The sequence below is a fragment of the Tachypleus tridentatus genome, chromosome 5 (genome assembly GCF_004210375.1).
Source record: "Tachypleus tridentatus isolate NWPU-2018 chromosome 5, ASM421037v1, whole genome shotgun sequence".
Lineage (NCBI taxonomy): Eukaryota > Metazoa > Arthropoda > Merostomata > Xiphosura > Limulidae > Tachypleus > Tachypleus tridentatus.
Window position 1 is genome coordinate 51,446,300 of NC_134829.1, and position 24,484 is coordinate 51,470,783.

General features: G+C 37.1%; 1 protein-coding gene across 2 annotated transcripts in view; it reads right to left on the reverse strand.

Moving 5' to 3' along the window:
- Window positions 1–24,484, reverse strand: part of MAPk-Ak2 (MAP kinase-activated protein kinase 2) — a 53,895-nt gene that overhangs the window by 2,952 nt on the left and 26,459 nt on the right. For both annotated transcript variants that reach the window (XM_076502561.1, XM_076502560.1), the window contains 6 exons: window positions 15,934–16,013; window positions 12,036–12,162; window positions 3,347–3,422; window positions 2,360–2,484; window positions 1,295–1,380; window positions 157–237 (listed from right to left, as the gene is read on the reverse strand). In XM_076502561.1, the coding sequence (XP_076358676.1) occupies window positions 157–237; window positions 1,295–1,380; window positions 2,360–2,484; window positions 3,347–3,422; window positions 12,036–12,162; window positions 15,934–16,013 (575 nt within the window). The remainder of the gene's footprint in view (window positions 1–156; window positions 238–1,294; window positions 1,381–2,359; window positions 2,485–3,346; window positions 3,423–12,035; window positions 12,163–15,933; window positions 16,014–24,484) is intronic.

The window sequence follows — 24,484 nt, forward strand, 5'->3', positions numbered from 1 at the left end:
GGATAAGAAAATTATCAAAATTCTTTTCTTCATAAGCATAACCTTTGTTACATTTGATTCTCTCCTGCTGAACAATAATTTAAAATTATATTGTTTAAACTCCATTTGGTTTTATAGTAAAAAAAACTAAAATTGTTTATCTGAACAAGTACTGACCTGAACCTCTGGCCAAACATCTCCTTCTTCTTTCAAGATCTTCACAGAGTATAGAGGAGTCATAGGTACTTCTGTGTATTTCTAACAAAATAAACATAAATGTGTATGTTAGATTAAAAAGATAGAATGGTTAAAAAAGAAAATGCAAGAAATCCATGTAACAATGGTGGTTGTTAAAAATAAAATGAGAGAAATGAATGCATACTCATTAACAAGAATTTCTAAGTTACAGCAAAGAGAACTGTATAGTAATATATTTACTACTCTATAGCTACTAGTAAAACTAGATAGAATTTTAAATACCATATTGATTTCTAAGGTACTGGTGATTTAGTTTTTTAAAAATAAATTTCAGGCAAAGCTACTTGAGAATTATGAGATAGTCATCCCTAATTTGGCAATGTAAGGCTAGAGGGAAGACAGCTAGTCATCACCACCCACTGCCAACTCTTGGGCTCCTCTCTTACCAACAAATAGTGGGATTGACCATCACGTTATATTAAGGGCAAGCATGTCTGATGTGTCAAGGATTCAAATCTGTCATATTCAGAGTACCAGTCGAGCACCTTAACCACCTGGCCTGATTGTCTAACAAATAATGTAAGTGGGAATCTTAATTTACATTCTAACTGATGAAATTAATGGCTGTTTATTGAAAATTTATTTATTTATTTATTCTGTCTGCTGTATTTCATATCATTTCCCTTAATTGTATTTTTCATCATAAGTAACACTATAAAATAAATGTATGAAACCAAATGCCCATCACTGAAAAAAATATAAAACAGACAAAATTCTGCCTTCCTTCATTAATCTTGCAAATTTCAGCTTTAAGAAATCTTTATCATTAATTTAAAACTGTAATTGTAATTTTTAAAAGTTTAAGCAATTTAAAATAAACTGTTCCTGAGAATTAAAAAAGAACAAAACTGTAAAGTCCTAGAGTGCAGACACATTTTTTAAAACAATCTAACCCCTTACACAGAATACTTCAAGCAAGCAAGTCACATGAACTTTGACTGATTTATTTTTCAGCTCATGGTCTAATGTAATGGAATTAATGTTTTCTACAAACACTTAAACTTTATCAATACTATAATCTGTTAAGAGGTTAAAGTTCATAAATCATGCCACTCACAGCAATCCACTTATTTCTGCACACTTCTTCAATGGTCAATCTCTCGGTAGGATCAGTTCGTAACAAACCACGAATCAGGTCTTTGGCTAAATTGACAACAAAAAAAATATTATAAGGTTTATACACAGTGAGGTAATGAAACACTATTAATAATAAGTTAAGCAAAACAAGCCACTATACCTAAATGTCAAAAGTCAGAATAAAAACGTACCATTCAAGTAAGATGTGCACTGACTGTATCAAAAGTAAAGCAGAACCAATAATTACCAGCAATGATAGTTAATACACAAGTATGAAGAACTGAAAATAACCAATATTATTTTGAAAAAAGACAATCATTGAGTCTCACTGCAAGTTTTACAACACTACAAATAGAGATTTTTCCATCAGTATTAGAAAAACATGGTAGTTTTATGTTGTACTTATTATGAATGCACTGAGTTTAATAAAATTGTTAAGTGTGTGTGTATGTACACACACATACACACACACACACACACTGCAGTAAAAATATTGTAGCTTGTTCCATATTTGACAAATCTGATGAGCCACAAGTCGCATGAACAGCTATTAACACTATATCTTTTCTGCTCACTGCTGTTTGGAAGAGTTCTTAATTTATCACAATACTTACATTAAGTACATTTATATTTTGATACCATTATCATTTGACAGAACATTCTAACACAAGCACTAAACAAAAGATTACACTAAACATGTAGTTTCTTGATGACTATCACGAAGTGTGAATTAGAACTTGTTTATTATCTGGAAAGAAAGAGGGGGATGTGTTTTCAGCTGTATTTAAAATTTAAGAATGGTAAATTAGTCCACTAAGTACCTCTATTCATACCAATCTTTTAAAGAATATTACTTCAAAACCTTGTGCCATTCTTTACTGTCCACCAGCAGTACACTTAACTGGTTTCCATATTTGTTAAACAAACTGATTTTTGAAACTGACACATATATGAAAAGAGAAAAAAAGAAACACGCAATGAGACACAAGAAACATTACTTTACAGACAGGAGAAACTTGTCACAACTAACTGTATTTTAACATACCATCTTGAGTGACATACTTCCACTCAGGGTTGGGAAAGTCATACTGTCCCGCACGAATCCTCTTTCTCATTCCAGGAGATATGGCCAACCCATGGTTACTATAGAACGGAGGGAAGCCACAGAGCCTAGAAATTTAAAAAAATTGAAGCCATAAGATACATGTAAAACAAGGTGTAGAATTTTGGAAGTTTTAGAAACAGAAGGTTTGAACTAGATGCTTGGAAGCAGGGTAGCAGAACAGTAATGTGCAATTTGCATCAAATAATACAGTTAGATCTGAAGATGGGAACAAAATATTTTACTGTACAATTAATTGGAACTGAGAATATGGCAATCAAGAAATGAGAAGTTACACATATCATCAATGGAACATCTTGTTGAAATTTAAAGCTGGTTTTATCTTACTGTTGCATCAGTTTACATAAAAACAAAATCATGTACACTCACTTCAGCATTACCTTCACTGACATAGGTGTTTTTATTAACTACTGCAAAAGTACATGACTGTATATCCACAGAGCCTTGAATAAAGCACACACACACACCCCTAGAATCATCCACATTTCTGGAAGGTTTGGAGTCTGTGCCCTAAAAGCTTTAGATATTCTACTATCCTGCTTTGAAAGTTTGCGAAACAAAACTGTGGACTAAGTTTTCTTTAATGGACTAACTAAGTATCAGATGTAAAAGATGCACATGTTTTTTTTTAAAGTAAACTTTAGGAATATCTGTTAACCAGTTCAGAAAATTTATACATGTAGTATTTGATAATTGCATTACAAATTCTTTTTCTTGAAGTTAACAGAAAACACAACAAAATCCACACTGATAGTATAAACCTACTTGGTATCATGAACGTTATTAACTAAAGAAAAGAAATTCTAAACTAGCTGTACTTACATAACAACAAAGCTCTATATGTAAATCGACATGTTGAATGACACTCAAGTTCTTGAAACTATTATGAACATTAAAACCTTCACTTACAGTATGTACATAATGACACCGAGGGACCACATGTCACAGGACTTGTCATATTTCTCTGGACCAAGGACCTCGGGGGCTAGAAAAGTTTATATAAAAATTAGTTTCCCAAACTGTATTCATTTGACTCATGCTATAATTAGTCATCAGAGAAAGATCCATAACAAAAAAAATTTAAAAAAGCAAATCTATTCCATAACATAAACATTAATAAATTTACTTTTTATCAAGAGTATTTGTACAAAGGAAATGAAATTTGACTAAATAAGGTTCATTAGAAATGTTGAACCTGCTGTCACATTCTTAATCAAGTTTGTTTGTTTTCTTGTCAAACCAATTTCATATTTTTATGAAGAGCATTAAATGAGCTGGTATATGGCATGGGTTTCATCATGTAACTTATGTGACAAATCAACTACAAAAATGTATCTGAGAACGGCTGGTATGGGTACTAACTCTGTATCTGAGAATGGCTGGTATGGGTACTAACTCTATCTGAGAACGACTGGTATGGGTAGTAACTCTGTATCTGAGAACAGTTGGTATGGGTAGTAACTCTGTATCTGAGAACGGCTGGTATGGGTAGTAACTCTGTATCTGAGAACGGCTGGTATGGGTAGTAACTCTGTATCTGAGAACAGTTGGTATGGGTAGTAACTCTGTATCTGAGAACCGCTGGTATGGGTAGTAACTCTGTATCTGAGAACGGCTGGTATGGGTAGTAACTCTGTATCTGAGAACGGCTGGTATGGGTAGTAACTCTGTATCTGAGAACAGTTGGTATGGGTAGTAACTCTGTATCTGAGAACCGCTGGTATGGGTAGTAACTCTGTATCTGAGAACGGCTGGTATGGGTAGTAACTCTGTATCTGAGAACGGCTGGTATGGATAGTAACTCTCTATCTGAGAACCGTTGGTATGGGTAGTAACTATCTGAGAACGGCTGGTATGGGTACTAACTCTGTATCTGAGAACCGTTGGTATGGGTAGTAACTATCTGAGAACGGCTGGTATGGGTACTAACTCTGTATCTGAGAACCGTTGGTATGGGTAGTAACTATCTGAGAACGGCTGGTATGGGTAGTAACTCTATCTGAGAACGCCTGGTATGGGTACTAACTCTGTATCTGAGAACGGCTGGTATGGGTAGTAACTCTATCTGGAACGGCTGGTATGTAACTCTATCTGAGAACGGCTGGTATGGGTAGTAACTCTGTATCTGAGAACGGCTGGTATGGGTAGTAACTCTGTATCTGAGAACGGCTGGTATGGGTAGTAACTCTGTATCTGAGAACGGCTGGTATGGGTAGTAACTCTGTATCTGAGAACGGCTGGTATGGGTAGTAACTCTGTATCTGAGAACGGCTGGTATGGGTAGTAACTCTGTATCTGAGAACGGCTGGTATGGGTAGTAACTCTGTATCTGAGAACGGCTGGTATGGGTAGTAACTCTATCTGAGAACGGCTGGTATGGGTAGTAACTCTGTATCTGAGAACGGCTGGTATGGGTAGTAACTCTGTATCTGAGAACGGCTGGTATGGGTAGTAACTCTGTATCTGAGAACGGCTGGTATGGGTAGTAACTCTGTATCTGAGAACGGCTGGTATGGGTAGTAACTCTGTATCTGAGAACGGCTGGTATGGGTAGTAACTCTGTATCTGAGAACGGCTGGTATGGGTAGCAACTCTGTATCTGAGAACGGCTGGTATGGGTACTAACTCTGTATCTGAGAACCGTTGGTATGGGTAGTAACTATCTGAGAACGGCTGGTATGGGTACTAACTCTGTATCTGAGAACCGTTGGTATGGGTAGTAACTCTGTATCTGAGAACGGCTGGTATGGATAGTAACTCTCTATCTGAGAACCGTTGGTATGGGTACTAACTCTGTATCTGAGAACCGTTGGTATGGGTAGTAACTATCTGAGAACGGCTGGTATGGGTAGTAACTCTGTATCTGAGAACGGCTGGTATGGGTACTAACTCTGTATCTGAGAACGGCTGGTATGGGTACTAACTCTGTATCTGAGAACGGCTGGTATGGGTAGTAACTCTGTATCTGAGAACGGCTGGTATGGGTAGTAACTCTGTATCTGAGAACGGCTGGTATGGGTAGTAACTCTGTATCTGAGAACGGCTGGTATGGGTAGTAACTCTGTATCTGAGAACGCCTGGTATGGGTAGTAACTCTGTATCTGAGAACGGCTGGTATGGGTACTAACTCTGTATCTGAGAACGGCTGGTATGGGTAGTAACTCTGTATCTGAGAACGGCTGGTATGGGTAGTAACTCTGTATCTGAGAACGCCTGGTATGGGTACTAACTCTGTATCTGAGAACGGCTGGTATGGGTACTAACTCTGTATCTGAGAACGGCTGGTATGGGTACTAACTCTGTATCTGAGAACGGCTGGTATGGGTAGTAACTCTGTATCTGAGAACGGCTGGTATGGGTAGTAACTCTGTATCTGAGAACGGCTGGTATGGGTAGTAACTCTGTATCTGAGAACGGCTGGTATGGGTACTAACTGTATCTGAGAACGGCTGGTATGGGTAGTAACTCTGTATCTGAGAACGGCTGGTATGGGTAGTAACTCTGTATCTGAGAACGGCTGGTATGGGTAGTAACTCTGTATCTGAGAACAGCTGGTATGGGTAGTAACTCTGTATCTGAGAACAGTTGGTATGGGTAGTAACTCTGTATCTGAGAACGGCTGGTATGGGTAGTAACTCTGTATCTGAGAACGGCTGGTATGGGTAGTAACTCTGTATCTGAGAACGGCTGGTATGGGTAGTAACTCTGTATCTGAGAACGGTTGGTATGGGTAGTAACTCTGTATCTGAGAACAGTTGGTATGGGTAGTAACTCTGTATCTGAGAACGGTTGGTATGGGTAGTAACTCTGTATCTGAGAACGGCTGGTATGGGTAGTAACTCTGTATCTGAGAACGGCTGGTATGGGTAGTAACTCTGTATCTGAGAACGGCTGGTATGGGTAGTAACTCTGTATCTGAGAACGGCTGGTATGGGTAGTAACTCTGTATCTGAGAACGGCTGGTATGGGTACTAACTCTATCTGAGAACGACTGGTATGGGTAGTAACTCTGTATCTGAGAACCGTTGGTATGGGTAGTAACTATCTGAGAACGGCTGGTATGGGTACTAACTCTGTATCTGAGAACCGTTGGTATGGGTAGTAACTATCTGAGAACGGCTGGTATGGGTAGTAACTCTGTATCTGAGAACGGCTGGTATGGGTACTAACTCTATCTGAGAACGGCTGGTATGGGTACTAACTGTATCTGAGAACGGCTGGTATGGATAGTAACTCTCTATCTGAGAACCGTTGGTATGGGTAGTAACTATCTGAGAACGGCTGGTATGGGTACTAACTCTGTATCTGAGAACCGTTGGTATGGGTAGTAACTCTGTATCTGAGAACAGTTGGTATGGGTAGTAACTCTGTATCTGAGAACAGTTGGTATGGGTAGTAACTCTGTATCTGAGAACAGTTGGTATGGGTAGTAACTCTGTATCTGAGAACAGTTGGTATGGGTAGTAACTCTGTATCTGAGAACGGCTGGTATGGGTAGTAACTCTATCTGAGAACGGCTGGTATGGGTAGTAACTCTGTATCTGAGAACGGCTGGTATGGGTAGTAACTCTGTATCTGAGAACGGCTGGTATGGGTACTAACTCTATCTGAGAACGACTGGTATGGGTAGTAACTCTGTATCTGAGAACCGTTGGTATGGGTAGTAACTATCTGAGAACGGCTGGTATGGGTACTAACTCTGTATCTGAGAACCGTTGGTATGGGTAGTAACTATCTGAGAACGGCTGGTATGGGTAGTAACTCTGTATCTGAGAACGGCTGGTATGGGTACTAACTCTATCTGAGAACGGCTGGTATGGGTACTAACTGTATCTGAGAACGGCTGGTATGGATAGTAACTCTCTATCTGAGAACCGTTGGTATGGGTAGTAACTATCTGAGAACGGCTGGTATGGGTACTAACTCTGTATCTGAGAACCGTTGGTATGGGTGGTAACTATCTGAGAACGGCTGGTATGGGTAGTAACTCTGTATCTGAGAACGGCTGGTATGGGTACTAACTCTGTATCTGAGAACCGTTGGTATGGGTAGTAACTATCTGAGAACGGCTGGTATGGGTAGTAACTCTATCTGAGAACGGCTGGTATGGGTACTAACTCTGTATCTGAGAACGGCTGGTATGGGTACTAACTCTGTATCTGAGAACGGCTGGTATGGATAGTAACTCTCTATCTGAGAACCGTTGGTATGGGTAGTAACTATCTGAGAACGGCTGGTATGGGTACTAACTCTGTATCTGAGAACCGTTGGTATGGGTAGTAACTATCTGAGAACGGCTGGTATGGGTAGTAACTCTGTATCTGAGAACCGTTGGTATGGGTAGTAACTATCTGAGAACGGCTGGTATGGGTAGTAACTCTGTATCTGAGAACGGCTGGTATGGGTACTAACTCTGTATCTGAGAACGGCTGGTATGGGTAGTAACTCTGTATCTGAGAACGGCTGGTATGGGTAGTAACTCTGTATCTGAGAACGGCTGGTATGGGTAGTAACTCTGTATCTGAGAACGGCTGGTATGGGTACTAACTCTGTATCTGAGAACGGCTGGTATGGGTACTAACTCTGTATCTGAGAACGGCTGGTATGGGTACTAACTCTGTATCTGAGAACGGCTGGTATGGGTAGTAACTCTGTATCTGAGAACAGTTGGTATGAGTAGTAACTCTGTATCTGAGAACAGTTGGTATGGGTAGTAACTCTGTATCTGAGAACGGCTGGTATGGGTAGTAACTCTGTATCTGAGAACGGCTGGTATGGGTAGTAACTCTGTATCTGAGAACAGTTGGTATGGGTAGTAACTCTGTATCTGAGAACAGTTGGTATGGGTAGTAACCTGTATCTGAGAACAGTTGGTATGGGTAGTAACTCTGTATCTGAGAACAGTTGGTATGGGTAGTAACTCTGTATCTGAGAACGGCTGGTATGGGTACTAACTCTGTATCTGAGAACGGCTGGTATGGGTACTAACTCTGTATCTGAGAATGGCTGGTATGGGTACTAACTCTGTATCTGAGAACGGCTGGTATGGGTAGTAACTCTCTATCTGAGAACCGTTGGTATGGGTAGTAACTATCTGAGAACGGCTGGTATGGGTACTAACTCTGTATCTGAGAATGGCTGGTATGGGTACTAACTCTGTATCTGAGAATGGCTGGTATGGGTACTAACTCTGTATCTGAGAATGGCTGGTATGGGTACTAACTCTGTATCTGAGAATGGCTGATATGGGTACTAACTCTGTATCTGAGAATGGCTGGTATGGGTACTAACTCTGTATCTGAGAATGGCTGGTATGGGTACTAACCTGTATCTGAGAACGGCTGGTATGGGTAGTAACTCTCTATCTGAGAACCGCTGGTATGGGTAGTAACTATCTGAGAACGGCTGGTATGGGTACTAACTCTGTATCTGAGAATGGCTGGTATGGGTACTAACTCTGTATCTGAGAATGGCTGGTATGGGTACTAACTCTGTATCTGAGAATGGCTGGTATGGGTACTAACTCTGTATCTGAGAACGGCTGGTATGGGTACTAACTCTGTATCTGAGAATGGCTGGTATGGGTACTAACTCTGTATCTGAGAATGGCTGGTATGGGCAGTAACTCCGTATCTGAGAACGGCTGGTATGGGTAGTAACTCCAGATCTGAAAACGGCTGGTATGGGTAGTAACCTGTATCCAGAATGGCTGGTATGGGTACTAACTCTGTATCTGAGAACGGCTGGTATGGGTACCTAACTCTGTATCTGAGAATGGCTGGTATGGGTACTAACTCTGTATCTGAGAACGGCTGGTATGGGTAGTAACTCTATCTGAGAACCGTTGGTATGGGTAGTAACTATCTGAGAACGGCTGGTATGGGTACTAACTCTGTATCTGAGAATGGCTGGTATGGGTACTAACTCTGTATCTGAGAATGGCTGGTATGGGTACTAACTCTGTATCTGAGAATGGCTGGTATGGGTACTAACTCTGTATCTGAGAATGGCTGATATGGGTACTAACTCTGTATCTGAGAATGGCTGGTATGGGTACTAACTCTGTATCTGAGAATGGCTGGTATGGGTACTAACTCTGTATCTGAGAACGGCTGGTATGGGTAGTAACTCTCTATCTGAGAACCGCTGGTATGGGTAGTAACTATCTGAGAACGGCTGGTATGGGTACTAACTCTGTATCTGAGAATGGCTGGTATGGGTACTAACTCTGTATCTGAGAATGGCTGGTATGGGTACTAACTCTGTATCTGAGAATGGCTGGTATGGGTACTAACTCTGTATCTGAGAACGGCTGGTATGGGTACTAACTCTGTATCTGAGAATGGCTGGTATGGGTACTAACTCTGTATCTGAGAATGGCTGGTATGGGTAGTAACTCCGTATCTGAGAACGGCTGGTATGGGTAGTAACTCCGTATCTGAAAACGGCTGGTATGGGTAGTAACTCTGTATCCGAGAATGGCTGGTATGGGTACTAACTCTGTATCTGAGAACGGCTGGTATGGGTACTAACTCTGTATCTGAGAATGGCTGGTATGGGTACTAACTCTGTATCTGAGAACGGCTGGTATGGGTAGTAACTCTCTATCTGAGAACCGTTGGTATGGGTAGTAACTATCTGAGAACGGCTGGTATGGGTACTAACTCTGTATCTGAGAATGGCTGGTATGGGTACTAACTCTGTATCTGAAAATGGCTGGTATGGGTACTAACTCTGTATCTGAGAATGGCTGGTATGGGTACTAACTCTGTATCTGAGAACGGCTGGTATGGGTACTAACTCTGTATCTGAGAATGGCTGGTATGGGTAGTAACTCCGTATCTGAGAACGGCTGGTATGGGTAGTAACTCCGTATCTGAGAACGGCTGGTATGGGTAGTAACTCCGTATCTGAAAACGGCTGGTATGGGTAGTAACTCTGTATCCGAGAATGGCTGGTATGGGTAGTAACTCTGTATCCGAGAACGGCTGGTATGGGTAGTAACACTTTTCTTGATAAAGACAGATCAATGTTTTGACCCTCCTAGCCATTCTGAGGTACATTTTTATTTCAAGTGGGTTTCTCATCATCAAGAAATCAACTATAAGAGGGAAGCATTTTCTGTATCAACAATTTTAACTACACCTGTACAATAATAATATGCACCCACTTATTCCTTGTTTGATATATTAAGTGTCCTGAGGTTTAAAATATAAAATTGTTAACTATTTGTTTTTAATACTCTTGTCTAAATATATGTTTCTTAAACACTTGTCCATCATGTACAATGATTCATTTTACAAAACTACAAAAAATTTTTCTTAGCAGCAGTACTGACTATCACTCCTATCAGGACCAATGTGATTGAGGATCCAGCATGTGTACTTGAAGAGGGTGGTAGTCTCTGCAGGAAACAAAGTATGAAAAACTGGTTCTGGTTGCCAGCTGTTCTATAGCCAAACAACCAAATTCCCCCATCTGGTAGGAGCAGTATTCTATGATAAAACATCAACTAGAACATAACACTGCTGCTACCTACAGATGTTTATGGAAAATTTGTTATGATGCACCCACAGTTGAAGGTGTGAAGGATGATTCTTTTGTATGTGACATTTATAGCCTTAAGACACATGGACCACATATGTAACAACTGTTAACTAGTTCAGTCAGATACACTACCTATTAGGCCCTGCTTGGGCCCCACGTGTAACACTAGTTAAGTCAGATACACTACCTATTAGGCCCTGCTTTGGCCCCACATGTAACACTAGTTAACTAGTTCAGTCAGATACACTACCTATTTGGCCCTGCTTGGGCCCCACATGTAACACTAGTTAACTAGTTCAGTCAGATACACTACCTATTTGGCCCTGCTTGGGCCCCACCTGTAACACCAGTTAACTAGTTCAGTCAGATACACTACCTATTAGGCCCTGCTTGGGCCCCACTTGTAGCACTAGTTAACTAGTTCAGTCAGATACACTACCTATTAGGCCCTGCTTGGGCCCCATGTGTAACACTAGTTAACTAGTTCAGTCAGATACACTACCTATTAGGCCCTGCTTGGGTCCCATGTGTAACAATAGTTTAGTTCAAACACATAAAACTGAATATTTCAGAAATATTTTTAACTGCTGTTGTGGCAATGAATTCTCACTAAAAACACTACTTATAAATATTATCATAAAATCTAATTACTTGATTAACTATTAAAGTACAGCTAATCTTGCATACATAAAATTATTTCTTTAGCAGCAGTAGCTAACAAGCTAATTCTTTCTATGAGTTTACTTTCAACTTCATACTTTTATTTTAATCTATAAAAAAAGAACAAAATTTAATGAAATGAAAGATAGAAATATACATCAAACATGAGACGATTAAAACCATTGCAAAGAAAAACAGAAATATATGATGAACAGTTCTCTGTTAAACATTGGTACACATCACCCAAATCAAGTTATACAAAAAAATATTACAGATAAGAAAGTTAACAAAAATAAAGTTTGACAGCATAACGAAACAACTTCTATGAATAAATGAAAGAAAATCTGATAAGCATAGTTAAAAGTATGAAGTGGCCTTAAACAAAACTTACCAACATAGTATGGAGTGTAACAAGGAGTCTGAAGGGAGTTAATGTTTGTTGTTTCTTTTGCAAAACCAAAGTCTGTTAGTTTCAGTATAGCATTTGGTTCAGTAGAAGAGTACAACAGGTTCTCTGGCTGATGAAAATAAATCAGGTTTACCTCTTGATAAAAGATTATCAAACTATTCTCTAATTTTTAAATTACACTCCACTTTTCTTATAAAATCTAGTACTCTCATTTACAAACAGCTAAGCAGTAACTAGTGGAGCTAATTCTCATTGTGTATTTATTCATTATTGTTCTACCAGCACACAAAACTTGAAAACATTGTTTCCACATGATTAACTCATGTTTTATTCACTATGGTCACTCAACTGTGAATACATGCAATTTAAATAGTACATATGTAAACATCCACATATGTTGGTCTCAACATCAGTTCTTTTAAACATTCCTTGAAACTGTGAGGGAAGTAGTTCTACGTGTTTTTTATGCTGTGAGGAAAGTAGTTCTACGTGTTTTTATGCTGTGAGGGAAGTAGTTCTACGTGTTTTTTAATGCTGTGAGGGAAGTAGTTCTACATGTTTTATGCTGTGAGGGAAGTAGTTCTACGTGTTTTTTATGCTGTGAGGGAAGTAGTTCTACGTGTTCTTTAAACTGTGAGGGAAGTTGTTCCATGTGTTTTTAAGCTGTGAGGGAAGTTGTTCCATGTGTTTTTAAACTATGAGAGAAGTTGTTCCATGTGTTTTCATGGACATTTTATACAACTGTTTACATTCAAGTCTTTAATTACCTCATCATTAATCAAAGATGAATGTGTTTTACATTATAAAAAGTTTATAGATACTTGCGGAATACAAAACAAATAAATAAAATCTGATAGTACTTTTAAAGTCTAAAATATACTTATATGAAATTTTTAAAGTAGAAGAAACAGAGATTGAAATATAAGCTCGGGCCTATGCACAACTAAAAAACAGCACTTTCATGTACAAGTACAGATTTAAGAAACTGATTTATGGTAATGACAACATGAATTAATACAGGTCATTTACTTCTTGTCTTTACTGGTTTAAAAATTTTCCTACAAGTATAAAAAAGATATTTAAATGTATACAATTCTGTAAGTGATGACATAGTGAGACATGTGGACTAAACATGCACACTGTAACCACACTAAGTGTATAATTTGTTTAAAACATGGTTGATAGAAATAGTTGCACATGCTTAATTCAGTCTTTCAAGATCCAGTCATTTGAGAGTAAAAATAAAACTGAGTTACAAACTTTATGAGCAGAGCTTACGTTGAAAGAAATGCTTACAAAGACAGTACTTTACAATAAAATAAAACTAAAACCAATCAGCAAGTTGAAATAAATAAAACTTTCATCTTGCAAATTCATATATATTAGCAAGAAAAGTACAACACATATAGAGGGAAGACACTGTTTCAGAACAATATTTACGATTTATCTTGGTAACTCAAACAGGAGGTTTAATAAATACAAAAAAACAATTTTGTTCACACTAAATTTCCAATAAAATATTTTAATTCAAATAACTGTCCATAAAAACAAAGAATTACTTGCTTATTCAAACAGTGCAGTAACTAGTGTAGCATAGTTATTAACACTAACAGAAATAATCTATATAAGTGACATAAGTTGGTACATATCTGTACCAATGAAAACTTACATATAACAAGAGTTGAAACACTGTTTGAGAAATTTAAAGAACACAAACAATTAGTCACCATTTTGAAATGTTCTTACCAAAATAAACATGTGCAAGTCTTCTTGTTACAAATACATTAATAGATTTCTTCTCTTAGTATAACATGAAGGTTCCAGAGGAATTTACAGGAATTACCATTTTATTATAGTCCAAACACACAGACACGTGTCACATTCTGATTACTATAGACACACAGACACGTGTCACATTCTGATTATTACTACAGACACACAGACACGTGTCGCATTCTGATTATTACTACAGACACACAGACACGTGTCGCATTCTGATTATTACTACAGACACACAGACACGTGTCGCATTCTGATTATTACTACAGACACACAGACACGTGTCGCATTCTGATTATTACTACAGACACACAGACACATGTCGCATTCTGATTATTACTACAGACACACAGACACGTGTCGCATTCTGATTATTACTATAAACACACAGACACGTGTCGCATTCTGATTATTACTACAGACACACAGACACGTGTCACATTCTGATTATAACTACAGACACAGAGACACGTGTCACATTCTGATTAAAACTATAAACACACAGACACGTGTCGCATTCTGATTATTACTATAAACACAGAGACACGTGTCGCATTCTGATTATTACTATAAACACAGAGACACGTGTCGCATTCTGATTATTACTATAAACACAGAGACACGTGTCGCATTCTGATTATTACTATAAACACACAGACACGTGTCACATTCTGATTATAACTATAAACACAGAGACACGTGTCACATTCTGATTATAACTATAAACACAGAGACACGTGTCACATTCTGATTATAACTATAAACACAGAGACACGTGTCACATTCTGATTAAAACTATAAACACACAGACACGTGTCACATTCTGATTATTACTATAAACACACAGACACGTGTCACATTCTGATTATTACTATAAACACACAGACACGTGTCACATTCTGATTATTACTATAAACACACAGACACGTGTCGCATTCTGATTATTACTATAAACACACAGACACGCGTCGTCGCATTCTGATTATTACTATAAACACACAGACACGCGTCGCATTCTGATTATTACTATAAACACACAGACACGCGTCGCATTCTGATTATTACTATAAACACACAGACACGCGGTCGCATTCTGATTATTACTATAAACACACAGACACGCGGTCGCATTCTGATTATTACTATAAACACACAGACACGTGTCGCATTCTGATTATTACTATAAACACACAGACACGTGTCGCATTCTGATTATTACTATAAACACACAGACACGTGTCGCATTCTGATTATTACTATAAACACACAGACACGTGTCGCGTTCTGATTATTACTATAAACACACAGACACGTGTCGCATTCTGATTATTACTATAAACACACAGACACGTGTCGCATTCTGATTATTACTATAAACACAGAGACACGTGTCACATTCTGATTATTACTATAAACACAGAGACACGTGTCACATTCTGATTATAACTATAAACACAGAGACACGTGTCACATTCTGATTATAACTATAAACACACAGACACGTGTCACATTCTGATTATAACTATAAACACACAGACACGTGTCACATTCTGATTATAACTATAAACACAGACACGTGTCACATTCTGATTATAACTATAAACACAGACACGTGTCACATTCTGATTATAACTATAAACACAGACACGTGTAACATTCTGATTATAACTATAAACACAGACACGTGTCACATTCTGATTATTACTATAGACACACAGACACGTGTAACATTCTGATTATAACTATAAACACAGACACGTGTCACATTCTGATTATTACTATAGACACACAGACACGTGTCACATTCTGATTATTACTATAAACACACAGACACGTGTCACATTCTGATTATTACTATAAACACACAGACACGTGTCACATTCTTATTATTACTATAAACACACAGACACGTGTCACATTCTTATTACTATAGACACACAGATATGTGTCGCATTCTTATTTTAATTGTTTTGTATTTTTATAATACATGGCAAGTGTAATTTTTTTTTTGTTTCTTACACACTTAACTAGTAATTTGGGTTTTTTAAAAACAATGTTTCTGGCGAACATACTTAACAGAATTTTCTCTAAAGTACAATACCTTTAGATCTCTGTGAGCTATGTTCATTCTGTGGAGGTGTGTTATAGCTTCACAGATTTCTTTCATGATTTCAGCTGCTTCTGTATGAGCAAGAGAAAGAAATAAAACTCAAGTATTACACATTATATTTACAAATATACATACACATAAATAAAACTCAATTATTACACATTATATTTACAAATATACATACACATAAATAAAACTCAAGTATTACACATTATATTTACAGATATACATACACATTCAACATCAATATAGGTATGATAAAATGAATAAGTTATATTTATAAATGAAAATATAATGTTCAAAGTAATTTGAAGTTAGATGTAATATGACTCGAGTAAATAAATCTTAAATTTTCAAAATCAAAAGCACATCATTCTACTGTGACAATTATCATCAGACATCTTACTTGAGAGAGTTTAAGTGTACATGTATCTGTATGTGCATGTGACCAAAACAATATATACATCTTACTATGATGGATTTAGGGTGTATACATGCACCTATCTATATGTTTATGTGACAAATAATAAATACACTGTCATGCCATCTACTGAACGGGATCACAAATAAAAATCTAATTTTTTTTTTACACTTTGGGTATTCAGTATTTAAATAATTAGAAAAATAATTGTGCTATATACAACAACCATTTATTTATAACAGAATATAATTCTAAATAAACATACTGTCACCAAAAGCAATAAATTGGCCACCTCTGGGGCTGTACGTGAGGGTTTGATTCTCTTGAATTTGTAAACACAATACTAAAAACATGGAGTTCTTAAAAATGATTTTTCAATAAAAAAACTACTTTCCACATATAAAACCATTGCAGTGCATATCATAACAATCCAAACATGTTTCTCAAAGAAAATGTCAGTTTTTCTTTTTTCCCACCAACGTATGAATACTATAATTAGTACTTACTAACACAAATGATCACTTGTGGGGTGGCATATCTGTTAGTATAGAAAATTGGTGTGTTTTTTTTTTCCATTAATTATTTTGATATTACTTGTGGTGCATGGTGCCACTTATTTTACTTCTGAGGTAGTTCTTTAATCATAATAAGTATTTAGCTTACCCATAAATCGTATTAACATGTATATAAACACTACATATCAGTTACTTTTCTGATACATTCCTTATTTACATAACTTTTAAAAATGTATTAATTTCCATATTTGGAAAATTTTAACTCCAGTGAATGTCATGTTTCAAACAAGAGACCCTTTTCTAACTGGTCACTTCTAGGACGAATGTATGCGGATAAAGTAGTTTTGGTGCTTTCGTGTCATTCACTTTATCTCGTATCTTCCTAAACATTATAACTGGTTTTCACACACACTTTCTCTTGTAACACACTCAAAGCCAACATTAATTTTTACACATCACTTTTATATGAATATCAGCCAACTTTCATTATTTTTGCTTAATCCATGTTTTAGCAACATTTTTCATACTTGCTGATTTGTTTATTGACAATTTTAACCCCAATAATGTATCTTCTCTAGTTTTACCAGTAAAAGAATTATACGGGTGACATTAGCTAATTTTCAATCTGTTAGTACTTGTCCACTATTTTAGGACTTGCAAACTGTGACAACTGGCTCATACACATCTAACCCTTGACCTCCTTTAAAACCCTACAGGAAATATATGACCCAGGAGACTTACCATTCTTTAAAATTCCCAATTTTATTTTAACAAGCACAGAATTTATTCAGTTGTCTTGTTCAAATTTGTTTTCACCTATCAACTGTTCAAGGTGAGCAGCCTTGGCAGGGGAGTAGCGAAGCCTTGGCAGGGGAGTCGCGAAGCCTTGTTAGAAGTAGCTTGGGATAACATTAATTTTTATTTCATCAATTACATTTTCAAGTCGCGAGTGCCAAAAGGTTGGGAACCCCTGACCTAGTCATTTCATAATCATCAAATACAAGCCTTACTTTACCACCCTTCAAGGGTATTATTCCCATCCTGATATTTCATTTATTGTGTGTTTGCATTTGTATTTTCTTATAGCAAAGCCACATTAGGCTCTCTGCTGTATCAGAGGGAAATCAAACCTCTGATTTTAGCATTGTAAATCTCTTACCACTGTCCCACCAGGGGGCATTCTGTTTACTCTTAATGTACTTTAAAAAAAATTGTTAATTTTTACATTCTCAGTCAAATTTTTTTTCATACATGTCCAATTTCCTGTTTAACCAAATTTCTTGACCATCTACAATACCAATCAACTTAAAAATTTTTAATTTATTATGCTTTTATTTTGTTTCTTACACTCTTTGTGAGCCAAACTGGTTTTTCTCTTACAGCCATCCTTTTCTTTCACTAAGGAATATATTTGTATGGAATATTGAAAATATTTTCTCAAAAACATTTTCCACATTTACAATGCATCTTCAAATAACTTAGCTGCCCAATTCACAACAGATAATTTTTGTTACATCCCTTAAAATCTGCTGTTCTGAAATTTAGAATCAAAATATCATTATTCCCAATTTCTATATGCAGTAAAACAAACCTAATACAGCAGCAGTCACTTGCACCTAGGTATTTGTTGCCCAATTTCCACCCTCTCAACCATTTCTACATTAAAAGTTAAAAATAAATCTTAAAATAACATTTCTGGTGGCTTTCATAATCAGTTGATGAAGAAATCCATTTTGAACAGTTTCCAGAAACTTTTCTCCCTCATGGCTTGACTTGCGCATTTCCCACTCAATATCTATAGTTAAAATCACCCATAATTATTACTTCATTAACAGCTGAAATTTTAATCTCACTCCAAAGTTTCTCACTAATGTCATCAGTATCACCTGATGGTCTGTAACAAATTCCCATTGACAGAAACCAGACATTTCCCAAATGTTATATTTCTGTTCATTACTTCCTTAACTTTAGTTAGAATAGCCTCCAAATTTTTCTCGAACCTACAGACTCTACATGTAAATTGAACATCTTTGTTATTAACTTTTTTAAAAGTGCATAACAGTCCAGAGTTCAAGTATCTCTGAATACTTAAATCCTGACTAGTCTTAACCAGTTTATTATTTGTAAAAGTACAATAAGCCCTGTTAAGCCTAAGTTTGACAACAAACTAGTTTTTAAGACTATATTTATTAAAAAAACACACACTATTTGTCTTACAACCTCATTATTTAGGCTTCATTCATAAACCTAAAGAACCATTAAATGTACTAATCTAATATACTACTAAAATCTCAATTAAGATAAAAATAATAAAACTAAATAACATTCAACAACCCAGAATATCAAGAACTTATTTAGTATCGAATAAATAAGCCTAAAATAAAAATGCCTGTTTTCAATTTCAACTTCAGCTTTTTTCTATTTGAAAATTATTTCACACAAATCACAGTTAACCCACATACAATTTCTTATATATACATATAAACATTACACTAAATACAATTTCTATACACTTTCTCAATGTCTTTAGATCTAAAATATGCATGTACAGGCTATTCAAAACCATATATGCTTATCACTTTGCAAACAAGCATTCAATCATTTCCACATATTCATCTAGGTTTGCCTTCATTCCAACTTTACAGTAATTTAACTATGGTAGGATTTGTACATTACTTTTAGCTACCTCTTTCTTTAGTATATATTTTTTATTGTGGGCTTCTTTGTTTCAATTTCTAAAATCACATAATACACAGAATACTCATACCCACTTCATACTTTATACACTATTATTAATACTATTATTCGACTTTACCTTTACTTCACTTGTCGTTTTATTAGATAAAGGTAGGTACATGAAGTTTTATTAGATAAAATTTTGTATTTCTACACAAGTTTGTTTGAACTATTTTCAAATAGAACAGGACTTATCAATTAACACAATGCTTGCAAGAAAGTGCAGTTCAAATGCTGCACACATGAGAATGACAGAATAAGGAAAATTCAAGTAAAGAGCATGAAAACTACCACAAATGTCTTGCAGGTCATGGTTAGTATATCTGAAGACCACAGAAGCACTCTTATGTATACATTATTATGTCATTTACATAATACATTCTAAAAAGGCAATGCAGGTATCTCAACTTCATGTTTAGTGTTTGTATGTACTCTACACCAGCATTTTCCAAAGTGGAAGATGCAGCCCCCAGGGAACACACACACACAAAAAGGCCCAAAACAAGAATGTTGAATTAATTAACTTACAGCAATAGTTCATGTTTTTAAAATGAAGATAACCTTATATAAAGTTTGGTGTGTATTTAACTACTGAGGCTACAAATTTAACTAAACATCATTAATTGCTAATGGTCTAATAAGATATATCAACTGATGAAAAAAAAGGCCACATGAAGTTACAAACATACAATTTAATAAATAAAGTACAACGTGTGTATCATTAAAGCTCATTAATATTTTTTTCATTGATAAAGCATATTTCAAGACATTTTCATAAGTTGGGTGGCTCAACTTTTTTTAGTCGCATCAAAATTGTCTCAGACTAAAAGTTTCAGAATCTCTGCCTGTACACCTTTGTTTCACTGTGTACTTTCTGAAACTGAATTTCCATATATAAGAGAAATGTACAACAATCAAAAAGTTAGAAAAGAAATTTCCATACAAATATATCTATAACTCCATTTTTATATTTCTATCAGGTTGGTTCGTTAGTTTGGTGTTTTATAGCACAAAGCAGCTAGGCTATCTGCTCCAAACATCCAGTAAAAAGTTAAAATTAAAGTAAATTTAGTAAAATTCATAAAAGGAAATTGAGGTAAAACAAAACAAAGTTGAAAAGAAAAGCATAAAACCAATGTTTACATCTAGTCTACAGCAGTGAGAGAAAAAATACAGTAATACTAGTTGTAAAGGACTTTCTGTAGCATAACTAATTATCATAACTCCCTAAGAAGACTAACATGTAAGTACAAAAACAACCGTCAGTCACCTGAAATTGGCCTTTCCAGTCCTGGTTCCGAGATATTTGACGTTATGGCCATTTTCAGAAAGTAAAGTAATAAAAGTTTTAAAAGACTTGTAGCAAAATTTTAACACTTTAGGATGATTAACATGTAGTTCAAACAGAAATCATCACCAATAACACTGTCTAACATTAAGGATAAACCTTGGGACAGAACATGTTTAAAATGGTGTCATTGTTGAGAGTCGTAAGCACGGCAAGACAGTAAAATGTGGCTTATTGTGACCCAAGTGTTACACAGACAGCACATTGGTGCATCAGTCCCAGATAAAAGAAAACAATGAGTTAAAAACTGTGACCAATGCGTAGCCTAGTTATAACTAACTCTTTCTGATCCTTACAGAAGTAAGACGGCCAAAGTCCAATATAGAGTTTTATTTGGAAAAGCTTGTTTTCATGTTGTTCACTCCAAGTGGACTGCCAACTGGCATGGAGCCAAGCCATGAATGCAGGACCAAAGTCCACGCATGGAACAGGCACAGCAATGACAGTGGCAGAACAGATAGATTTAGCTGCAGTGTCAGTGAGATCATTCCTGCAAATACCAATGTGTCTGGTATCCAGAAACACTGGAAAGAAGTAAACGTTAAAAAGAAATGGGCCAGTCTGTTTTGAATATTGGCAAGAACAGGGTGTGAACTAATGTGAAGCAATTCCAGGGCCAGTAGAGAATGAAGTGAGTCAGTATAAATAGTGCAATTTGAGTACTGCTTACCTTCTATGTGATCCAGGGCAAGAGAAATGGCAGACAGTTCAGTAGTGAACACAGAAGCTGTAGAGGGAATTCTGCACGTGACCACTGAACCACAACAAACCATGGCAGAGCCCACCCAGTCACCTGATTTTGAACCATCTGTATAAATAGGAACAGAAGAATGGTTCAAAAGATGTTCAGCAAATAACAGTATTTCCAATTGGGAGTGTCTGCTTTTCTCAGATGACTTGAAGACAGGTTACATTTGGGGACTGTAAGAAGCCATGGTGGGATGGGCTGACCAGTGAATACAGCCATGGATATGAAAGACAAAAAGGTGCAATGGCAGATTATCTGTTCTGAAAAAGTATGGCCCACCAAGGAAGAAAAACACAACCCCAAGTGGAATGCTTTGGTAGAGAATGAAGTTTCGAAGCATATAGTAAAGACAGTTGCAAATGGCAGAGGTGCAAAAAAGGTTCATGAAACTCCATGTATAAGCTTTGAACTGAGGAAGAGCAAAAAGCCCCAGTGCAGAGTTGAAATGCTTGATGATGAATGGGGTCCAGCATCTTTAAGGCCAAGGTCCTGGCAAAGCCATAGATCAGTGATCCATAGGCGAGTTTCAATCGAATAAGAGCACAATATATCTTTAGCACAGAACATCGATCTGCTCCCTAAGTGGTAGAAGAATGGATGTTCAGTGCTCTCGTACATTTGACCTGTAGCTGCTTAATGTGTGGTATAAAGGTCAGCTTACAGTCAAAGAGAAGCCCCAAGAACTTTGTCTCAGGGACCACAGACAGCACTACTTCACCAATATGGAGTTCAGGATCATGATGAATAGCCCATTGGCAGCAAAAGTGCATGCAAACGATTTTAGAGAGAGAAGTTAAAGCTGTTTGCTGTGGTCCACTTTAGTAAACGATTGAGGGCAGTCTGTAGCTGCCGCTCAATATACCTCATGTTTGACAACTGACATGAGATGTGAAAGTCATTGACATAGAGTCCGTTTGCAACAGTGAGAGGGAATTTTCAGTGATGGCATTAATTTTTATACTGAAAAGTGTGACACTCAGAACACAGCCCTGAGGGACCCAAGTTCCTGTAGAAAAGAACAGGAAAGTGTTGAACCAACACAAACTTGGAATCTCCTGTCCATTAAAAAATTAATAAAAATGGGCAAATGGCCATGTAACCCATATGTATGGAGGTCTCGCAAAATGCCATACCTCCATGTTGTATCATAAGCCTTCTCAATGTCGAGGAATATTGATACAAGATGTTGTCATTTGACAAAGGCTTCTGTGATTGATGTTTCAAGTCGAATCAGGTGGTCCATGGTACAGCACTGTCATCAGAACCCACACTGGGTGGGCAAGAGGAGGTTGTTTGATTCAAGTAACCAAACGAGACAAGCATTAACCATCTTCTCTAAGGTTTTACAGAGATAAATCGTCAAAGCAACTGGACAGCAGTTTGAAGAAATCTTGGGATCTTTCCCAGGCTTAGAGAAAGATAGGACAATAGCCTGGCACCAAGCATCAGGAAATACATTCTCCTGTCAGATCCAGTTAAAAACAATCAGAAGAATAGCAAGAGATAGATGGTGCAGCACAACAAAATGTACATCATCAGATCCAAAATGTACTGCCAGACCAATGAAAGGCCAGTTTGAGTTCCACCAGTGTAAATGGACAATTATAGTCAGAGCAGATCAGCTCGAAAGGAAAGAGGTGATTGCTCTGCCCAGGTCTTGACGGCTAAGAAGGCAGAGGAAGAAGAAGTGCTATATATCTGGCAAAAGCTTTCACCTAAAGTATTAGAGTATTAGCAATGTTCTGGGTATAAGCAACTTCCTGGCCACCAGAGAGTAAGATCAAGAGGGGGACAGAATTATATTGCCCACTGTCCTTTTGATTCTTGTCCCATATAACTTTGGAACTTATGGTAGAAAGTATGCTGGTTGTGAACTTATTGTAAGGGTCATTTTTCTTCCAACCATTTACAGCAATAACAAAAGTAGGATGGGTGAGAGCCACTGAAATTGATGCAATGAGGGTCTGTTTCACCCTCATAGGCATCATGGTCCTTGCCACCACAACAAGCACATATCAAGGAACCATGATATGACGGTGGCAGGAGGACGTGGTGATGTAAATGTCAGAATGAGAACGTTGGTTGTCATCGTAATTCCATTTTTGCAAGTGGAGATATGCCTCACTGCAGAAACTCCTGGAGTGGAGAAACCAGCAAGAATCTCTTACTTGGGGATGTTCTTCAAAATCTTCTCAGCAATAACTCCTTGTGACGAATTCAAAGTAGCATGAGGCATAACCTCAATTGGTATATTCCCAGTGCCCTATGAATGTAAGAGGAGTTCACTGGGTTGAGATGTGGTTGTTTCCACCAATATGTCACAAGAGCAAAGCTTTTTGACTGAGTTTAGAGAGCCAGCAAGTCCCTCTAGTCTCATTTGAATGAAAAAGGGAGGCATTTGCCCTAGGTTTGTCTGAAAGAGAATGTAGTAAAAACGAGGTACAGGTGTTACAGATATTGAAGATTGCTGCTCAGAATCATCAAGACATGGTTGTTTACCTATGAACTGTTTTTTTCAATATTTAAGTTTTTATTTGGAGTACCCATAATAAAAAGAATTTTTCAGTGCCCACTGACCCCACCCATCAAGGGGAACTAGAAGGGGACACACTACAATGTCAAATAAGGACACTGCAGCTTAAACAGGGTTTCTTGAGTACTATGCCCAAACAACAGCATCAGATACAATGTCCAAGACACCTGTTGAGAACATCCAACAATGGTACTTGGTTGAACCTTGCCCAAGTGGACCAGCCAATTGACCCAGGGGTGGA